Source organism: Schistocerca piceifrons, chromosome 2 (assembly GCF_021461385.2).
Source record: "Schistocerca piceifrons isolate TAMUIC-IGC-003096 chromosome 2, iqSchPice1.1, whole genome shotgun sequence".
In the NCBI taxonomy this organism is placed as follows: domain Eukaryota; kingdom Metazoa; phylum Arthropoda; class Insecta; order Orthoptera; family Acrididae; genus Schistocerca; species Schistocerca piceifrons.
Window position 1 is genome coordinate 528058117 of NC_060139.1, and position 20621 is coordinate 528078737.

Below are 20621 nucleotides of genomic sequence, written 5' to 3' on the forward strand. Positions count from 1 at the left end.
CAAATTTTCAGGGAGTAATAACGTATATATTCTGAGTCTACTGAACCAAAAGAAGAACATAATGTTACGTTTAATTAAAATTTAGGATAACGTACATAAAAGTTACATAACATTTTAACTGTGTAATTAAAAAATTGCATTTCCGAAAGCAGTAGCTGAAATGCAATTATTGTAGTTCATTGGACTCTGAAGATACAGTTTAATGTCCTGTAAAAGTTTCATGCCAATGGCTACAGTGGTTCCTGAAATACAGGAAAGCCAAGTCAGTAACTTTAACATTGTGGGGATAGGGCGTTCCAACTCCCCTTAATTTCCCCTGTCATATTACTTAAATTACAATTGGGTGGGTAAGAATCAAAGGGGTATAAGTACACTTTTATTGTTCCGAGAAGACTGAAGTTAAAGTTCACAGGGATTCAAAATTCTCTCGAGATATCGAAATGGAGTTTCAAGTTTTTAATTTATACTAGACATAAAAGTACTTTGTAGCATTTTCTGTGCTCATGCTGGAATAACAATTTAATATAAATGATCAGTTTAATATCACAGTTCATAATAGTCTGTACTATCTTGTATCTCTTTGATTCCAGAATATTGGTAATTAAGGATATTCGATTCAAGTTTTCTCCATAATACTTCATTATTGGTTGTTATCAATTCAGTTATCACACAGTTGCTATCTGGAGCAATATACACTCCTGGAAATTGAAATAAGAACACCGTGAATTCATTGTCCCAGGAAGGGGAAACTTTATTGACACATTCCTGGGGTCAGATACATCACATGATCACACTGACAGAACCACAAGCACATAGACACAGGCAACAGAGCATGCACAATGTCGGCACTAGTACAGTGTATATCCACCTTTCGCAGCAATGCAGGCTGCTATTCTCCCATGGAGACGATCGTAGAGATGCTGGATGTAGTCCTGTGGAACGGCTTGCCATGCCATTTCCACCTGGCGCCTCAGTTGGACCAGCGTTCGTGCTGGACGTGCAGACCACGTGAGACGACGCTTCATCCAGTCCCAAACATGCTCAATGGGGGACAGATCCGGAGATCTTGCTGGCCAGGGTAGTTGACTTACACCTTCTAGAGCACGTTGGGTGGCACGGGATACATGCGGACGTGCATTGTCCTGTTGGAACAGCAAGTTCCCTTGCCGGTCTAGGAATGGTAGAACGATGGGTTCGATGACGGTTTGGATGTACCGTGCACTATTCAGTGTCCCCTCGACGATCACCAGTGGTGTACGGCCAGTGTAGGAGATCGCTCCCCACACCATGATGCCGGGTGTTGGCCATGTGTGCCTTGGTCGTATGCAGTCCTGATTGTGGCGCTCACCTGCACGGCGCCAAACACGCATACGACCATCATTGGCACCAAGGCAGAAGCGACTCTCATCGCTGAAGACGACACGTCTCCATTCGTCCCTCCATTCACGCCTGTCGCGACACCACTGGAGGCGGGCTGCACGATGTTGGGGCGTGAGCGGAAGACGGCCTAACGGTGTGCGGGACCGTAGCCCAGCTTCATGGAGACGGTTGCGAATGGTCCTCGCCGATACCCCAGGAGCAACAGTGTCCCTAATTTGCTGGGAAGTGGCGGTGCGGTCCCCTACGGCACTGCGTAGGATCCTACGGTCTTGGCGTGCATCCGTGCGTCGCTGCGGTCCGGTCCCAGGTCGACGGGCACGTGCACCTTCCGCCGACCATTGGCGACAACATCGATGTACTGTGGAGACCTCACGCCCCACGTGTTGAGCAATTCGGCGGTACGTCCACCCGGCCTCCCGCATGCCCACTATACGCCCTCGCTCAAAGTCCGTCAACTGCACATACGGTTCACGTCCACGCTGTCGCGGCATGCTGCCAGTGTTAAAGACTGCGATGGAGCTCCGTATGCCACGGCAAACTGGCTGACACTGACGGTGGCGGTGCACAAATGCTGCGCAGCTAGCGCCATTCGACGGCCAACACCGCGGTTCCTGGTGTGTCCGCTGTGCCGTGCGTGTGATCATTGCTTGTACAGCCCTCTCGCAGTGTCCGGAGCAAGTATGGTGGGTCTGACACACCGGTGTCAATGTGTTCTTTTTTCCATTTCCAGGAGTGTATATACAATGCTACATGAGCACTATCCCTTCTGTGGCTTACGATAGTGACACATATTAAGAATGAATACTGTGTAATGCACTATCTTATTGCTGAAAATATTTCGCACTGTATAGGTCACTTCCTTCTTGTCATGTGTCGTAAAAAGGTTAGTTAGATAACATACGACATAAAAGATAAATATAATCTTACAAGAGTGGAAGTCTTTCGTGACATCTTGTAGCTAGTTTTCTTTTCATTCACCGTGGAGCAATACAGAGTGGAATTTCAGTTGTATCCCTTTGACATGACAGTTTCAAGTGCCTTACCGTGCTCTAGGTGAACTTACCTCAGTTTTGTGGGATATGTCACTTGTAGCCCTTTACTTCTGATCCCTCAATTCACCTTCTACTCACCTATGTAAATTATCCTTATTTCGGATACTATCAATAATCTAAATTAACTAGCTATATAGATAAATAAAGGCACACCTACGAATTCTGTCCGAAATTAGAGTTGAATGTGATACAGTATTACAATCTTCAGGTGCTCAAAGAGTTTTCAGAAGTGAAAGTCCCTCAAAAGTTCCAGAAAAAAGTGATACCTTGCACCAGTCCCAGATCCAATACCGCATTATTTACGTACAAAGTGGCTATGCAGTTTTAAACATCAGATAAATACTGATATCTGTCAAAAGTTTCGAATGATCATGCGAAAGGAAAAAGATTCTTGTAAATGAATTGTAAGAGTTCACTGCTTTGCCTCAACTTTGTAGAACAGTGGTTACAGTAACGTATAGTGAACAGGAAGTTCTCGCATTATTTTCACCTCTGACAAATGTCAGACACCAAAAAGGTGGCGTTATTTAAATTTTATACTCCATTTAATGCTTCATTATACGATTGGGCGGAGGAAGTAGGGCAAGAACTTTTCTCTTATTTTCATGGAAATTAGTAAGTAATTATTTCATCTCACTGTATTAAAATGCGTATAAATAGACTAACATGTACAAACAAGCACACAATTATAAACAAAGTATAAATTAGTAAGCTGAAGTACTGACTGTGCGATATAGGCCGCAGTTAATGTAATCTCATGAAGTAGATTCTATTTTTATAACTAGCCACAGACGTTATTATGGTCTACAATGAAGGTAGTCCGTCAAAAGGATCCTTATGAAGATTACAACGAGTATTCTGCAGCCAAAGTCTGTTCATTGAGTGTCCTTGCCAGATTTCTTTCCTCTGCGGAACAGAGCTCTCGCCCGTGACAGACGATGTCTGGGTCCCACCACGACAGTATCATGTTCTTGAAAAGAGGGAGTGTTGTTCCGTTACAAACAAAGCAAACGAATAGCACTGGTCCCTGCACCATTGTAGCGATATGTACGTAGTACACAAACTGAGCTATGCCCTGTGCCTGGTGGAACCCAATTCGAATGATTATTCCTACTCCACTTAAGATTACAGCCTTCACTGACATAAAAAGAAGTTGTTTCTTTGAAGCAAATTTAGCGCCACTAAAAATTTTGAGTTGCTTCATGGAATTCCGAGTACATAGGTACATGTATCCCAGCAGTCCGAGGCAAACCAAATTGAAAGATATCGACAGTGTAATACCCAGCAGGAATAATATCCGACTGTACATCAGGTAATGTTTACTTGTCTTTTCGAAAGCAATACATGCTGCACATACAGTACTCCAGGCTATTACTGCATACAGCGCCTGACGACGGAATATCTGGCTTGCTTCGGCACGTAGCAGGTCGTTAGGGAGCCTGAGATAACGAATGCATGCGAACATTTGGTAGCAGAATGAGTTTAGCCAGAAACAGCTTAGAAGTGTGAGGGCGCTATCGATCAGCACTGCTGTCGATAAGTCAGGGACGCCTGCCATACGATACACGACCTCAGAGCACAGGATCTGGACTATACCCGTGATCTGAAAGGACAAGAATATCTTTCCAGGTAAATTACGTAACTGGGGAAGGTACATATATACCCCTGCAGTCAATAAGCGGAAAAGAATATTTAGTGTTATAAATGAGATTTCTAATGGTTTTAAGTTGTCAATTTTAAAATCCTTGTATTTCAACGTGGCGCTGTTTAAACCGTATTTGTATTTCAGGGCTCTTTGTGTTGGCTTTCCATACTGTTTGTAGATACCTTCTCCCCAAGTTACATTGAACACTGTAGAGTACGATCCATCTGAGTAAAGTTTGACGGCACACACCTCTAGAGGCTTATGTGAGGAAAAATCGCGACATTTCAGCAACAGAATAGCTCTGAAAACAGAGCAGATGGCATCTGTATCGTTCGACTGCAGACACGACTGGTCGTCAGGGCTATCGAAATAGCAGCGTGCATCTTGTACGGACTGCGTCATACTAAAGGGGACGTCCTCACAAATGCTGTGTGAGTTGACAGTCATCCAGGCCAAGAGGCAGAGGTTGATATTTGCCCTCTGCGTGTAAGCCAGGTAGCTGGTCACAGGTATGTGGGGTGACCTCTGCACCATGTCGTCCCAAAGTTGCACACGGCACTGATCACGCTGCTCGATCCTCTCTGGTGGCAGGTCTTCCAGTGGGCACGTGGGATGGTCCAGGGCATTCACCAACAGCTGCACGCAGCCAGTGTCCACGTAGAGCGTAGCGTTGCTTCTGTCTTCCAGCTGCCACTCCTCATCTGAAAAACAATCACAACAAACAAGTGGTGGTGATGCTCGTATACTGGTGGTAGCTGCATTCGAAGTTTCCTCCGGACAGCACAGTTGGGTGTCGTTTATCTAAATCATAGATGATCAATGATTAGAATAGGGTAGGTCATAATCAACAAATATCAAGGAGTAATCGCTCACAACGATGTAAGACGAAACAGAAATATAAATAACGTATTCAGAAAAACAGATATCTGAGATTGATGGAGTGAATACCACATACCTCTGCTTCATCTACAGCGTATCCGAGGAGTCCCCGTAACCCACTTGACTTCGTACAGTTGAGGAAATGAATAGGTATTGCTCCTGCTCTGAAGCTGACAAATAGCAGTGTTGTCAGTTTGTGTTGTTTTGTTCCAGTGTTGTACTGTTTGCGCTGCGAATCCAATATCGACACAGATACATTGCAACGCAGCGATTGGTGGCGGCTACACACACTATGTAGCTCACAGGCTGGGAAATTCTATTACAGAGAGGATCAGAGCATTTGCAATGATCTACCTAGCAAAGAAACCCTGCGTGGCAGAGAGAAACTTCGTGTATTTTCGTGCTGCGTCAAAGACGGGAAGTACCTGCCATCGTCCCTTGATCAACTGAACTGTCTCCAATGAGATAAGTTTCCAAAGGAGCAGATGAATGTCAAGCACGGTGGCCACAAGGCGTGGCTTCCATGAAAAAAGATCTGAAAATGGAAGGGTTTAGGTTATACGTTAAAGTCCCCTACCGCTTGTTTCTGTCCGTACGTGAATGCTAATCTGAAAAACTAATGTAGGATTTTCACTGGAAGAGGACAGTTTCCGAATACAATGCTGGCCATCCAAAATGCAACTCCAAGAAGGGCCGGAGATATCGCAGCGAAATTTATTTGGGAGATGACACGTTGTGCAAAGATCACATGATTGAAAATACGGCCTCATCTGATGTGAGGAAGATGATGAAGTCAGTATTGACTTCCTGCCATTGCTCGCTCTAACCGCTGCTACACGCCTAGGTAATGAATGAAACAGGCTCTGAATGTGTTGTTGAAGTGTAGCTGCCCACGATACTTCACACATATTGCCAAAGTTGATCTGGTGTAGCAACTAGTGATGTATCCCCGGCCAGGCGTTCCGCAATCACGGACGAGACGTTTCCAAAGGAGAGAGATTGTAAGTACAAGGAGGCCAAGCCTGCAATGCAATCCGATGGGTGAGACGAAGTCTCGAACACAGCATTCCACATGTGGTCGGTCATTATCCTGTTGCAATGTGGCCATCAGCCAGCCCCGAAGGTATTGGAGGACAGCAGGCTCCAGCACTTGAGAGATGTAGCTGTGACTGGCTGTGTAACAGCAGGGCGTAGTTGGGGGGTGCAGGAATTTAATGCAGTACCGTCCCAAACCATAGTATCAGGCGCAGGACCAGTTTGGCGGTGGATGAAGCAACAGTCTCTCGCCGCCGTGCCTCCAGACAGTAATGCGACCACTGTGGTGGTGCTGGCAGAACCAGAATTCACCGGTTAAAACAATGTCGCCACATTCGGTTGTGAATGCCTGTCGTTCACCGCATCATTGCCGGATCAAATGCCTGTGCCGTTGACTCAGTGGTAAACGCACTAATGGATGCCTTGCGAACAGTAGTCCACTCTCCTGCAAACAACGTCGTATAGTACGCGCGCACACTACTTCTTCTTGCGCAACAGACTGAATTTCTTCTGATACGGTTGGTGATGTGGCAGAGAGATCCATCACAGCCATGTGCACAGTAAGCCTGCCACCACGTGTAGTGGTGCAGCGAGGTTGGTGCAGCCGGTTGCAGATCTGCATCACAGTTGTTCGGTTCCGTCCGACGTGGTCACCCATTTCTCTGAAGGATACTCCACAATCCAAACAGGCAACTATTGTTCCTCGGTCGAACTACGAACCTCACAGCGTTCTACAAGGCATACTGAAGCTGCTGACGCAAAACAGCCGTGCGAAAGATCAATTCCGGTACGTCCACACTGTTCCCCGTTTATACAGCGCTTGCAGGTGGAGCTACTGGCGCCCGTGATATGAACCTGCACTGAAATGCTAATCGTGACGCAAATTGCATCCGAATTGGATGTTTCCTTCATGGTGTTGCATTTTGGATGGTCATCAGTTAATATTTACAGTGCGTCCAGCTTTAGAAAATGCTACCCATGCAAAGCTGGGGCGAGACACTAGTTTTCTAATAAATGTGCTACATATCGCAGTTCGCACAGGAGGAATACCGTTTTCTAGCCTAAGGAAAACCACTGTTATGTGCAAGAGTTGGAAAGGAAGCTACATCGTGTCCTATGGCCCAGGATATTATCACGACACATGTCTCGACAACACTTTTTTGAAGGGTAAATGAACAGAAATTTTCATTTGAAATTGAAAAACTCCTGAGCACGATAACAAGGCTGCCACGGATGATATTTTGTGGTTACAGTAGGATGAAGTACAGAACACTTTGATATTCAGGCGAGATGCTTAACGGTAAACGTCGCTCTCGTTTGGGCATGTGTCTGCAACATCTGCAGCGCCAATGAAGTGGCCAACACGAATTCCAGACGTTACCACGCCAACTGGGATATCTGGGTTCCATGTGGTTGAAGGTTACAAAACCAATGGCAAATTTCGCTAAAGTGAAGGGGAAATGTTTCGGAGCGTCACTACAGGGACGCTTCGCAAGATGACACGAGGCACAAGGAGAAACATAGATCCCTAAGGCAAGATGGTTCACATACATTACTGTTAGATACAAATGTTTTCAGTAATCTACGGGTAGCATCTTTGATTACGAACCAACATGTCCTTGGATCTCGGGTTCTAACGCAGCCACTGCTTAAATTTTGAATAGATATCGTCATCAATCGTGGCTAAGGACACCTGGCGTAAGAAGTCACCCTCGTTCTGCCAAAAGCCTTGTCAGAGAGGGCGAAGGTGCGGATAGAGCTTCAGTGCAGTCTCTTAGCCTTGGCGTGGAAAACTGCCCCTAAAATGCGAATGAGTCAGCAATAATCAACGGCATGAAGCAGAAGGAAAGGGAAACCACTGCATTAAAGACACATACTGTGTATACACAGGACATGAGTCCTATAATAGAAGAAGTGTGATGATAATCTCTGCAGTGGGAAAAAATTCCTGATCAATCTCGTATTCGGAATTCCGGGAGTGCGCTGCCAAGGGGGAGGTAACCATGAGAAAAAGATTGAATAACCAACGACGGGTTAACATTCTACGAGTCGGACCATGGAATATCAGAAGGTTAAACGTGGTAAGAAAGCTAGAAGGTCAGAAAAGTGAAATGCAAAAGTTCAGTCCAGATACTGTGGGAGTGAGTGAAGTGAAATGGAAAGAAGATAAAGATTTCTGATCAGACTAATACGGGATAATATCAACAGCAGCTGAAAGTGATATAACGGGAGTAGGATTCGTTATGAATTGTAAAGTAGGACATGAACGGTTCAGTGATACTGTTGTTCGCATCAGGTTCGCCAGTAAACCAAGGCTGACTATCATAGTTCCGGTGTACAAGCTAACGCCCCAAGCATCGGATAAGCAGACAAAGAATTGTATTGGGATTCTGAACGGATAATTCAGTATGTAACAGAAGATGAAAATATGATTGTTGTACGAGGGGTGATTAGAAGATAGGACTTTGGAATGTAATGGGCTTGGCAGAGGAGAAAGGCTGAATTCTGCAATGAATTTCAACTCGTAATACCGAATACTCTGTTCAAGAATCACAGGAGGGGGAGATATAAGACGTGTAGACACGAGAAAGTTCGAGCTCGATCACGTGATGTTCAGACAGAGACTTCGGAATCAGATATTGGAATGTAAGGGTCTATCCAGCAGCGGATATATACTCAGACTAGTAACGATTAAGAGTAGACTGAAGTTTAAGGGAATCTACATCAACATCCATACTCCGCAAGCCACCTGACGGTGTGTGGCGGAGGGTACCTTGAGTACCTCTATCGGTTCTCCCTTCTATTCCAGTCTCGTATTGTTCGTGGAAAGAAGGATTGTCGGTAGATTCTGTGTGGGCTCTAATCTCTCCGATTTTATCCTCATGGTCTCTTCGCGAGATATACGCAGGAGGGAGCAATCGTCAGAAAAAAAATCAGTGTGAAAGGAAGTGCGATACCGTAGTAGTGAGAAATGTCGAGACGAGCTTAAAGTTCGCTAAGGATGTGGAGACTGCAAGAAGGAACACCGGAGTAGACAGTTCAGTTGAAGAGTAGTGGACCTCTCTAAAAGCGGCAAGCACAGAATTTGGACAACAAACATAGTTACAAAGAAGGTAACTGGGAAGAAACCTTCTGAAACAGAAAACATACTTAAACTGATTGACGGAAGAAGGAGGTACAGAAATGGCCAAGGAAAGACAGGAATAAAGCAGAATGAGATTTTCACTCTGCAGCGGAGTGTGCGCTGATATGAAACTTCCTGGCAGATTAAAACTGTGTGCCCGACCGAGACTCGAACTCGGGACCCGAGTTCGAGTCTCGGTCGGGCACACAGTTTTAATCTGCCAGGAAGTTTCAGGAATAAAGCATTATAAATCACTTAGGAATAAACTAAATAGCAAATGGGGTCAGCCGGTCCGAAATGGCTGCAAGGTAGATGTGAAGAAATGAAAAATAAAATGATCGAAGGCAGGACCGAAACGGTATAAGTATATGAAAGTCAAAAGAACCTTCGGTGAAACTGAATGCAACGGTGTAAGATTAGGAGTACAAAGGTGATTCCACCGTTAAAATCAAAAGAGTGAGTGTATAGTGCAAATACCATTTAAGGCCTATGTGAGGGAGAGGACGTGTCTCATGACGTGATAAAAGGGGAAATTGGATTCGATATGGATGACACAGGCGACCCGGTATTACAGTCAGAATTTAAAAGACCTCTGAGATCAGATAAGACACAGAGGATAGATTATATTCCACTGGAGTCTCCAAAATTATTGTGGGAAGTGACAAATAAACAAATATTCAAGCTAGTATGTAATATCTATGAGATGGGTGACGCACCATCACATTTTCGAGGAAATGCTATCAACACAAATCCGTGTATAGCTATGGCGAGCAAGTGCGAAAACTATTGAACAATCAGTTTAACAGCTCGCACATCCAAGCTGCTGACGAGAACGGTATACAGAAGAATGGCAAAGAAAATTGTGGATCTGTTAAATGCCTATCAGAGCAGCTTTAGGAAAGGTAAAGTGACCAGACAAGCAGTCCAAACGTTCCGGTTGATATCGGAATCAAGGCTGAAGAAGAATGATGAAACGCTCATTCCTCGACCTAGAGAAAGCGTTCGACAATGTAAAACTGTGCAAGATGACGAAAAATATGAGTAAGCTATGGGGAGAGAAGGGAAGTATGTACAAAAACAAGGAGGAGTCATAATAATTGATGATCAAGAAGCACGTGCTCCGATTAAAAATAGTGTAAGAAAGTGGTGTAGTAATTTTACTCTACTGTTCAATCCATTGATCGATAAAACAATGACGGGAAAAAATAAAGTTTGAAGAGTGGAATTAAAATTCGTGATGAAAGGATATCGATGATAAGATTCGCTGATACGTTTCTTCTCAGTGAATATGAAGAAGAATTACAAGATTCTTTGGATGGAATGAACAGTTTAACGAGTACAAAATATGGATAGAGAGCAAACTGGAAAAGAGAAAAGTATAACATGTAGCTGAATTGAGAACGTCAAAATTATGAATCTTGGAGTAGACGAAGTTGGAACTTGTTACCTTGGAAGCAAAACTACTCATAACAGACGAAGCAAGGACACAAAAGTAGACCAGCATAGGCAAAGGGAGGACTTCTGGACAAGAGAAGCCCACTTGCATCAAACATAGGATTTAGTCTGATGAAGAAATTTCTGAAAATGTACATTTGGAGCTCAGCATCATAGACAATGGCAACATTAGAACAAAAAAGGATCGAAGCGTTTGAGATGTGTCGCTACAGAAGAATGTTGAAAATTAGGTGGACTGATAAGAAATGAGCAGGTTTGTGAGCAATTGGTTAAGAATGCATGGGGAACACTGTCAAAATGAAGAGAAAAGATGATAGGTTATGTGCTACGACATATGAGTATAACCTCCATTGTACTAGACAGAGCAATAATGGCAAAAAAAACTGTGGCGGAAGAGAGAGATATTCTGCGAGTACAACTGTAAAACACTTGTATAAATGTATAACTTCCTTTCACATACATCTCTCATAATGAGAATAATCATCAAGAAGAGGAAATGGGTTGTATAATGGCTAGGTCGATGAGTGGCTGAGTGTTGGAATAAAACTCGAAACATCTGCTCTTCTGGGATAGCTGCTAAGATTTCATTTGTCACTTATCGTTTTCTCACCCCTAGAATGGTTTGGCGACACAGAAAATGCCGAAACTGTGCAATGGCTGGAAGACCACATCAAAGCGTCCGTCTCCCACTAATAAACATAGGTCCATGGCCGGCAAAGCATTGTAGTGTCGAAACCAGCTTGACCTCTTACTTTCTGAGACGCACTGGGAGCTGTTTTCTTGAACACCATTCAGATTGAAAATAGAAAGCGAAGAGAAATGATATATACTGTGCATCATCCACTGTATGTTGTGCGTTGGTTCGATGAGTGCAAATCTAGACCCAATAAGACAAATATATTACAAAAGAATGAGATTCCGGCACACAGTTTTAATCTACCAGGAAGTTTCATATTACAAAGGACTCTTATGCACGGGCAGGTATATGCAAGGCCAATATCACGGCTTTGATGTTGATACGTCTTTTTCTTAACTATTAATTTCATTCTCATCACATGATGGAGTGGTGGGCAGACTGCATACATATTGCTACTCCGCAGCAAACTGACATTGTAAAATATTTACATAGTTTTACCGCTAGAATGAATTAAATTAACAGGATTAAGATAAATTAATAAGCAATGTATCTCTAAAGAAGCAAAGATGGCGATGGTGATGCTGGTGCTGGTGCTAAGGTGAAGATAAAGCTACTGCTTCTGGAAAGTCCTTTGAGGTCAGCTCAAGGTAACTGCTATAAGGCTATTAAGATAGGATGGAGGTGAGGGCTGAAAAGGTTATATGGATCGGTAGGTTTGTGAGTGGGTGTAGGGAAGAGCGTGGGGAAATTTATGCTCATTGGGAGGTCAGATGATGTATTGTAGCCTTGACATACGGAGGCGATATAAACGCTACAATTACAGCTAGTAAGATGGGGGAACGTCAGCACGCAGTCCTGAGACAGGAAGTTTCCTTGGAATACGATTCGAAAGGTGCTGAACAGGAGGGAGGGTACAACATGTTAATATAGGCGCAACGCGAACCAGGGGATTCGTGAGAAAACTGTTGCTTTCTTCTCCAAGTTTACAGGATCTATAGAATTTGTGAGATACACGAGGAACTTGAGAGGAGATGGCAATTTAATCACCTGGTAGAGGTTGTCTGTGAGAGGGGAAAGAGTGCTTGGCATTCTGGGCTTTAAAATGAATTGTAAAGTGTTCGGAGAGTGGAGATCCGAGCTAAGTTGGGGGATGTGAGTCTGACACAGATAAGGCTTTAGATAAAACGAATGAAGTAAAAAGATTTGGGATCAGTGTCCTGTTAATGACGAAACCATTACAGACAGAGCACAAGACAGAACTGCGGAATTATGGGGAAGCAACTCAGCTGTGCCCTCCAAAACAACCGTCCTAGTATTCATCTTAAATTGCTTACGGAGCTCCTGGGAGACCTCGAGGGATAATTCCAACAGTCTAATGCGAAACGCTCATCTTCACGATAGCAAATATCCTTCAACTTTCCCCACAGAAAGAAATCCGGCGACGTCAGATGCGGTGAACGTGCGGGCCATGGTATAGTGCTTCGACGACCAATACACCTGTCATGAAATATGCTAGCCGGCCGGAGTGGCCGAGCGGTTCTAGGCGCTACAGTCTGGAGCCGCCCGACCGCTACGGTCGCAGGTTCGAATCCTGCCTCGGGCATGGATGTGTGTAATATCCTTAGGTTAGTTAGGTTTAAGTAGTTCTAAGTTCTAGGGGACTGATGACCTCAGCAGTTAAGTTTCCATAGTGCTCATAGCCATTTTTGAAATATGCTATTCAATACCGCTTCAACTGCTCGCGAGCTATGTGCCGGACATCCATCATGCAGTGAAATATCTTGTAGTAGCATCGGTAGAACATTACGTAGGAAATCAGCATACATTGCACCATTTAGATTGCCATCGATAAAATTTGGGCCATTTATCCTTCCTCCCATAATGCCGCACGATACATTAACCCGACGAGGTCGCTGATGTTCCACTTGTCGCAGCCATCATGGATTTTCCGTTGCCCAGTAGTGTATATTATGCCGGTTTACGTTACCGCTGTTGGTGAATGGCGCTTCGTCGCTAAATAGAACGCGTGTAAAAAATCTGTCAGAACTGTACACGGCGTTCAAAGTCGTCACCATGCAATTCCTGGTGCATAGAAATATGGTACGGGTGCAATAGATGTTGATGTTGCATTCTCAACACCGACATTTTTGAGATTACCGATTCTCGCGTAATTTGTTTGCTACTGATGTGCGGATTAACCACGACAGCAGTTAAAACACCTACTAGAGCATCATAACTTATTGCAGGTCGTGGTTGACGTTTCACATGTGGCTGGACACTTCCTGTTTCCTTAAATAACGTAACTCTTCGGTGAACAGTCCGGACACTTGGATGATGTCGTCCAGGATATCGAGCAGCATACATAGCACACGCCCGTTGGGCATTTGATCACAATAGCCATACAGCAACACGATATCGATCTTTTCCGCAGTTGGTAAACGGTCCATTTTAACACGGGCAATGTATCACGAAGCAAATACCGTTCGCACTGGCGGAATGTTACGTGATACCATGTACTTATACGCTTGTGAGTATTACAGCACCATCTGTCACAAAACGAAAAAAGTGGTCGAACTAAACCATTCATATTTCTTTACGTACTACACGAATATGTAATAAAAATGGGGGTTCCTATTTAAAAAAAAACGCAGTTGATATCCGTTTGACCTATGGCAGCTCCATCTAGCGGGCCAACCATAGCGCAATCTGGTTTCCCCCTTCAAGCTAGACGAGTTTCGTTGTTTGTAGTTTTTTTGTTTGACGCTTATTTCGTTAGATATTTGGCCCTATCACTATCAATGAACCACCCTGTATATAGAGTCTGTACTTGCACACATGTCCGAAGGCCAGACACGATATATATGGCCAAGGGGCACTACAAAAGTAATGTGTGGGTCTTACAGAAGGTGTGCGAATATAGTACGTCCAGTTGCAACGAACACTGTGCCTGGATGGTGCATCGGTCAGCACCTCTGCCTAGGAAATAGAAGACCTCGGTTCGAAACCATGTCCGGCATAGATTTTCTACTTTCCCCACTGTCTTAAATCGACAGACAATGGCAGTGAATGTGACTAATTCCTTTTTGTCTTCATTCATAGTGGCTGCAGGATCAAAATGGTGTCTACTGTTTCGGACATGTCCGAAACAACAGGCACCAAATCTTCAAAATTTTATTGCTTTTGGCTGAAGGCGTCCTTAGCTGCCGACAGCATTGACTAGAACGAAATTAGAATTATATATTAATATCTTCAGCTGCTGACGGGCGTCGATATATATCAAGAGGGAGAGGTGAAAACGTGTGCCCCGACCGGGCTCTATCCACCTGAGCCACCGACGGCACAGAGGACAGTGCGACTGCAGGGACTATCACGCGCACGCCTCCCGCGAGACCCACATTCTCACCTTATACACTCCTGGAAATGGAAAAAAGAACACATTGACACCGGTGTGTCAGACCCACCATACTTGCTCCGGACACTGCGAGAGGGCTGTACAAGCAATGATCACACGCACGGCACAGCGGACACACCAGGAACCGCGGTGTTGGCCGTCGAATGGCGCTAGCTGCGCAGCATTTGTGCACCGCCGCCGTCAGTGTCAGCCAGTTTGCCGTGGCATACGGAGCTCCATCGCAGTCTTTAACACTGGTAGCATGCCGCGACAGCGTGGACGTGAACCGTATGTGCAGTTGACGGACTTTGAGCGAGGGCGTCTAGTGGGCATGCGGGAGGCCGGGTGGATGTACCGCCGAATTGCTCAACACGTGCGGCGTGAGGTCTCCACAGTACATCGATGTTGTCGCCAGTGGTCGGCGGAAGGTGCACGTGCCCGTCGACCCGGGACCGGACCGCAGCGACGCACGGATGCACGCCAAGACCGTAGGATCCTACGCAGTGCCGTAGGGGACCGCACCGCCACTTCCCAGCAAATTAGGGACACTGTTGCTCCTGGGGTATCGGCGAGGACCATTCGCAACCGTCTCCATGAAGCTGGGCTACGGTCCCGCACACCGTTAGGCCGTCTTCCGCTCACGCCCCAACATCGTGCAGCCCGCCTCCAGTGGTGTCGCGACAGGCGTGAATGGAGGGACGAATGGAGACGCGTCGTCTTCAGCGATGAGAGTCGCTTCTGCCTTGGTGCCAATGATGGTCGTATGCGTGTTTGGCGCCGTGCAGGTGAGCGCCACAATCAGGACTGCATACGACCGAGGCACACAGGGCCAACACCCGGCATCATGGTGTGGGGAGCGATCTTCTACACTGGCCGTACACCACTGGTGATCGTCGAGGGGACACTGAATAGTGCACGGTACATCCAAACCGTCATCGAACCCATCGTTCTACCATTCCTAGACCGGCAAGGGAACTTGCTGTTCCAACAGGACAATGCACGTCCGCATGTATCCCGTGCCACCCAACGTGCTCTAGAAGGTGTAAGTCAACTACCCTGGCCAGCAAGATCTCCGGATCTGTCCCCCATTGAGCATGTTTGGGACTGGATGAAGCGTCGTCTCACGCGGTCTGCACGTCCACCACGAACGCTGGTCCAACTGAGGCGCCAGGTGGAAATGGCATGGCAAGCCGTTCCACAGGACTACATCCAGCATCTCTACGATCGTCTCCATGGGAGAATAGCAGCCTGCATTGCTGCGAAAGGTGGATATACACTGTACTAGTGCCGACATTGTGCATGCTCTGTTGCCTGTGTCTATGTGCCTGTGGTTCTGTCAGTGTGATCATGTGATGTATCTGACCCCAGGAATGTGTCAATAAAGTTTCCCCTTCCTGGGACAATGAATTCACGGTGTTCTTATTTCAATTTCCAGGAGTGTATGTCCACACACTACATTCGTAGTGTCCCTACCCAACACACTCATTACTCGTGGAAGGCATTCTTACCAAGTCCAGTAAGAGTTTAGGTAATATGTGTGCATCCGCACAGAAGAGGAAGGTCATGGCCGGTATTGCCAGAACTACATATATACTTATATGGATATGGAGTCTGTTCTTTCGGAAATGCCCGAAAGAACAGACACCATATCCATGTAAGTACACTGACTAGATGCTTTTTTTCTTAACAACCCTGAATGGATTTTCTTTAGTGAACAATGAGCTGCATACATAATTTGCTTCAAATTTATTCCAGCACCCAATCTGAATTTGACACGGATTGCTTTATCAACTACGAATGCTGCAATACATTGCACCATGCCCATGTCCCTACTACCACGTCACTGCTTACCAGCTGCTATTCGATCTGCAGCGTGACGAACTTTATTTTCTGCATAAACAATATCATGCTCTTTCAAGCATTAAATAGTAGTCTATACTAATTCACTTATCGCCACGATCTAAACGCTTTTTGCGATATTGCTGTGCCAGCGTTATTCAGATGTACGACGCAACGATCCTTCAGAGATGCATGCAACGTGTAAATCTCTTAACCGATCCCAAGCGACTTTCCGCCATGTAACTGAAATACTCAATCACTTTTCTGCTACGACATACCAACACTTTTAATTTTTAATTGTCGTTCTACGAAATTCTTCATACCATCTCCATCTCCGTGCGTGAGGTCAACAACGACTCTCGTTTACGCACTAAAATGGCCTACGATCACTAGCGCCGTGGCATTATTGCCATTACATGGCAAGATAATGCTCCCTGAGGCAAGAGGCAAGCTCGGTTTCAGAAATTAGAAAAGTAAGCGATAAATGAGGAGAATACACTACTGGCCATTAAAATTGCTACACCACGAAGATGACGTGCTACAGACGCAAAATTTAACCGACTGGAAGAAGATGCTGTGATATGCAAATGATTAGCTTCTCAGAGCATTCACACAAGGTTGGCGCTGGTGGCGACACCTACAACGTGCTGACACGAGGGAAGTTTACAACCGATTTCTCATACACAAACAACAGTTGACCGGCGTTGCCTGGTGAAACGTTGCTGTGACGCCTCGTGTGAAGAGGAGAAATGCGTACCATCACGTTTCCGACTTTGATAAAGGTCGGATTGTAGCCTATCGCGTATGCGGTTTATCATATCGCGACTTTGCTGCTCGCATTGGTCGAGATCCAATGACTGTTAGCAGAACATGGAATCGGTGAGTTCAGGAGAGTAATACGGAACGCCGTGCTGGATCCCAACGGCCTCGTATCACTAGCAGTCGAGATGACAGGCATCTTATCCGCATTGATGTAACGGATCGTGCATCCACGTCTCGATCCCTGAGTCAAGAGATAGGGACGATTCCAAGACAACAACTATCTGGACGATCAGTTCGACGACGTTTGCAGCAGCATGGACTATCAGCTCGGAGAGCATGGCTGCGGTTACTCTTGACGCTGCATCACAGATAGGAGGGCCTGCGATGGTATACTCAACGACGAACCTGGGTGCACGAATGGCAAAACGTCATTTTTTCGGATGAATCCAGGTTCTGTGTACAGCATCATGATGGTCGCATCCGTGTTTGGCACATTGGATGCGCGTATTCGTCATCGCCATACTGGCGTATCACGTGGCGTGATGGTATGGGGTGCCATTGGTTACAGGTCCCGGTCACTTCTTGTTGGCATTTATGGCACTTTGAACAGTGGACGTTACATTTCGGATGTGTTACGACCCGTGGCTGTACCCTTCATTCGATCCCTGGTAAACCCTACATTTCAGTAGGATAATGCACGACCGCATGTTGCAGGTCCTGTACGGGCCTTTCCGGATACAGAAAATGTTCGACTGCTGCCCTAGCCAGCACATTATTCACATCTCTCACCAATTGAAAACGTCTGGTCAATGGTGGCCGAGCAATTGGCTCGTCACAATACGCCAGTCACTACTCTTGATGAACTGTGGTATCGTTTTGAAGCTGCATGGGCAGCTGCACCTGTGCACGCCATCCAATCTCTGTTTGACTCAATGCCCAGGTGTATCAAGGCCGTTATTACGGCCAGAGGTGGTTGTTCTGGGTACTGATTTCTCAGGATCTACTCACCCAAATTGCGTGAAAATGTGATGACATGCCAGTTCTAATATAATATATTTGTCCAATGAATACCCATTTATCATCTGCATTTCTTTTTGGTGCAGCAATTTTAATGGCCAGTAGAGTAATAACGATAGGTTACATCAAAGACGGCAGTACTCCTGATCCTGTCCGCCTATTGTAGCGTTTGCCCGCGTCAAATTCCACGGCGGCCCCCTCACCGCGAGCGTGTACTACACTGTTGGTTGGTTGGGGGTGGGGGAAGGGGACCAAACAGCGACATCATCGGTCGCGTCGGATTAGGGAAGAACGGGGAAGGTGACCTTTCAACGGAGCCATCCCCGCATTTGCCAGAAGCGATTTAGAGAAATTACGGTAAACCTAAATCAGGACGGCCGGACTCGGCTTTGAACCGGCGTCCTCTCGAATGCGACTTCAGTGTGCTAGCCACTTCGCCGCCTCCCTCCGTGAACTATACCATACAGCCCAGTATTTCGCACCCGGCCCTCACTTGTGTGCAGCGTATTAATTACGGTTTTGTAAAGGGATTCTTCACCGCCATTACTACTACAGTTAATACACTTTCACACAGTGTTTTCTTAGCCTCACTGCAGGGCAGAATATTAACATTTGTAAGAACTACACTGACAGGAAAAAAATTAGTACATTCTTTTAGAGGTATTGCAATTCACTCAAGATTTAATGTTGCAACAGTGCATGTGGAGTACATGAATAATTATATTTATACATCAGTAGCACAAGCGCTTATGAGGTATCAATGCGAACAATAGGCTACGGTCGAAAACACTCTAATCTTTTTTTTGTTTTATTACAGAATTCGTATGTATATACGTTGAAGAATTATTTCCCAAAATATTGTGAGAGAACTCCAAAAATTAACGACTCTGCAAGCGTTTGAAGCCGAGCGTGCACGGCACTCCTCGGAGTTAGAGAAATGGTTCCGCGCTCACGCTCCATGATTTTTTGGAACATTGTTTGGGCGATTTTAGTCAAAATATGAACAGAACTTTCAATAGCCTCATTTGGAGATACGTTCCAAAAGTAACATCCAGCCTGAGCGAAATTGTCAACATTGCTTCAAATTTGGTCATATGTCTATTGACTGCAGGCCACACTGCATTAATGCATGTGGCAAATGCCCTCCAAATCAAAATCGGCGATGAAATGCGCCGATTCTGAGAAGATAGTGGCACCAGCGGAGATACGCTAAGCAACGAAAAGGGCTTTGAGGACGAAAATGAGGAGTTACCAGGTCAAAGTAGCCGAAGGAGGCCATCGACTAGTTGTTATGGACCTGGTATCGATATCATTTGGAAGCTTTGTCCCTTTTTTTATACGATAAATGTTTGTCTAACTTTAAACGCGTTTTCCTCCAATCCATGTTTTTCGGCATGGTTGTAGTCGCCCACGCTGCAATTTTAATCCCATTTTAATGATTTTTGGTCTCCCTTGAAGCAAACTGAATTCTGCTCAGTTCATCCTAACCGTCCAATAATGAAATTTTTTACAGGTATCTACAATTTTGATCAATTTATTTATTTATTTTGCAAATCCCTACGACGAACTAAAATTACATCTGTAAGGCTCAGCGTGATATGTTAATTTCATGTTTTACATAACCACAATCGGAGTGCAGCGACAACCGTCGATCTATCCCCTTTCAGAGCTGCCTCGGGAAAATCCTCAATTATGCAGCGTATATATTAACATTTTTCAATAAAAATACCAATAAAAACTTCAATGTATATTTTATTCATTGCAACAAACCCAATTTGTCTACTACACTCCATTACGGAGAAAATAATCCTAAATTTGAGCAATACTTTCGTCCATCAGCCTGTCGTTCCTCTTTAAACACCCATATTACTATGTAGTGTAGCCTGTACAGACAGCAATGCAGGTGCTGAGTCTGGCTTCCATCGATCGTAGAGATGGCAAGTACTGTCCTGGAATACGTTTGCCACGGCTGCTCGACCTGTACACGTAGTTGTGTAAGAGCTATTAATGGACGAGTTGCGCTAGTCACTTCTCGTCCCAGCATATCCCTCACATGGAGACAAGCCCAGAGATCGTGTTGGCCAGGGCAAGTTGGACTTCACAGTCAGCGTGTGGGCGAGCTTTATCCTCATGGAACAACACATCACCTACTGGTTGCAAGAACAGCAAAAGGATGGGTCTAACAACATTATGCACGTGCCAAGCGCTGGTTATCGTTCCCTCCAGAAACACCAAAGGTGAACGGCAGTTAACGCTTTTCGTACCTCAGACCATAAGGCTTGAGATGGGACCGATGTGTCCTGGTGAAAGCACTCCACTAGACAGCGCTTACCAGGTCTACGCCATACGCGGAAACGGCCATTACTGATGTGCAAGCAGAATCCGCTTTCATCGCTGGAGACCAC

General features: G+C 45.3%; 1 protein-coding gene across 1 annotated transcript in view; it reads right to left on the reverse strand.

The window, feature by feature from the left end:
* Positions 1-543: 543 nt before the first annotated feature.
* Positions 544-20621, reverse strand: part of LOC124775551 — a 108648-nt gene continuing 88570 nt past the window's right edge. The window contains exons 7-8 of the mRNA XM_047250381.1: positions 4482-4778; positions 544-698 (exon numbers count right to left, since the gene is read on the reverse strand). Of these exons, the coding sequence (XP_047106337.1) occupies positions 544-698; positions 4482-4778 (452 nt within the window). The remainder of the gene's footprint in view (positions 699-4481; positions 4779-20621) is intronic.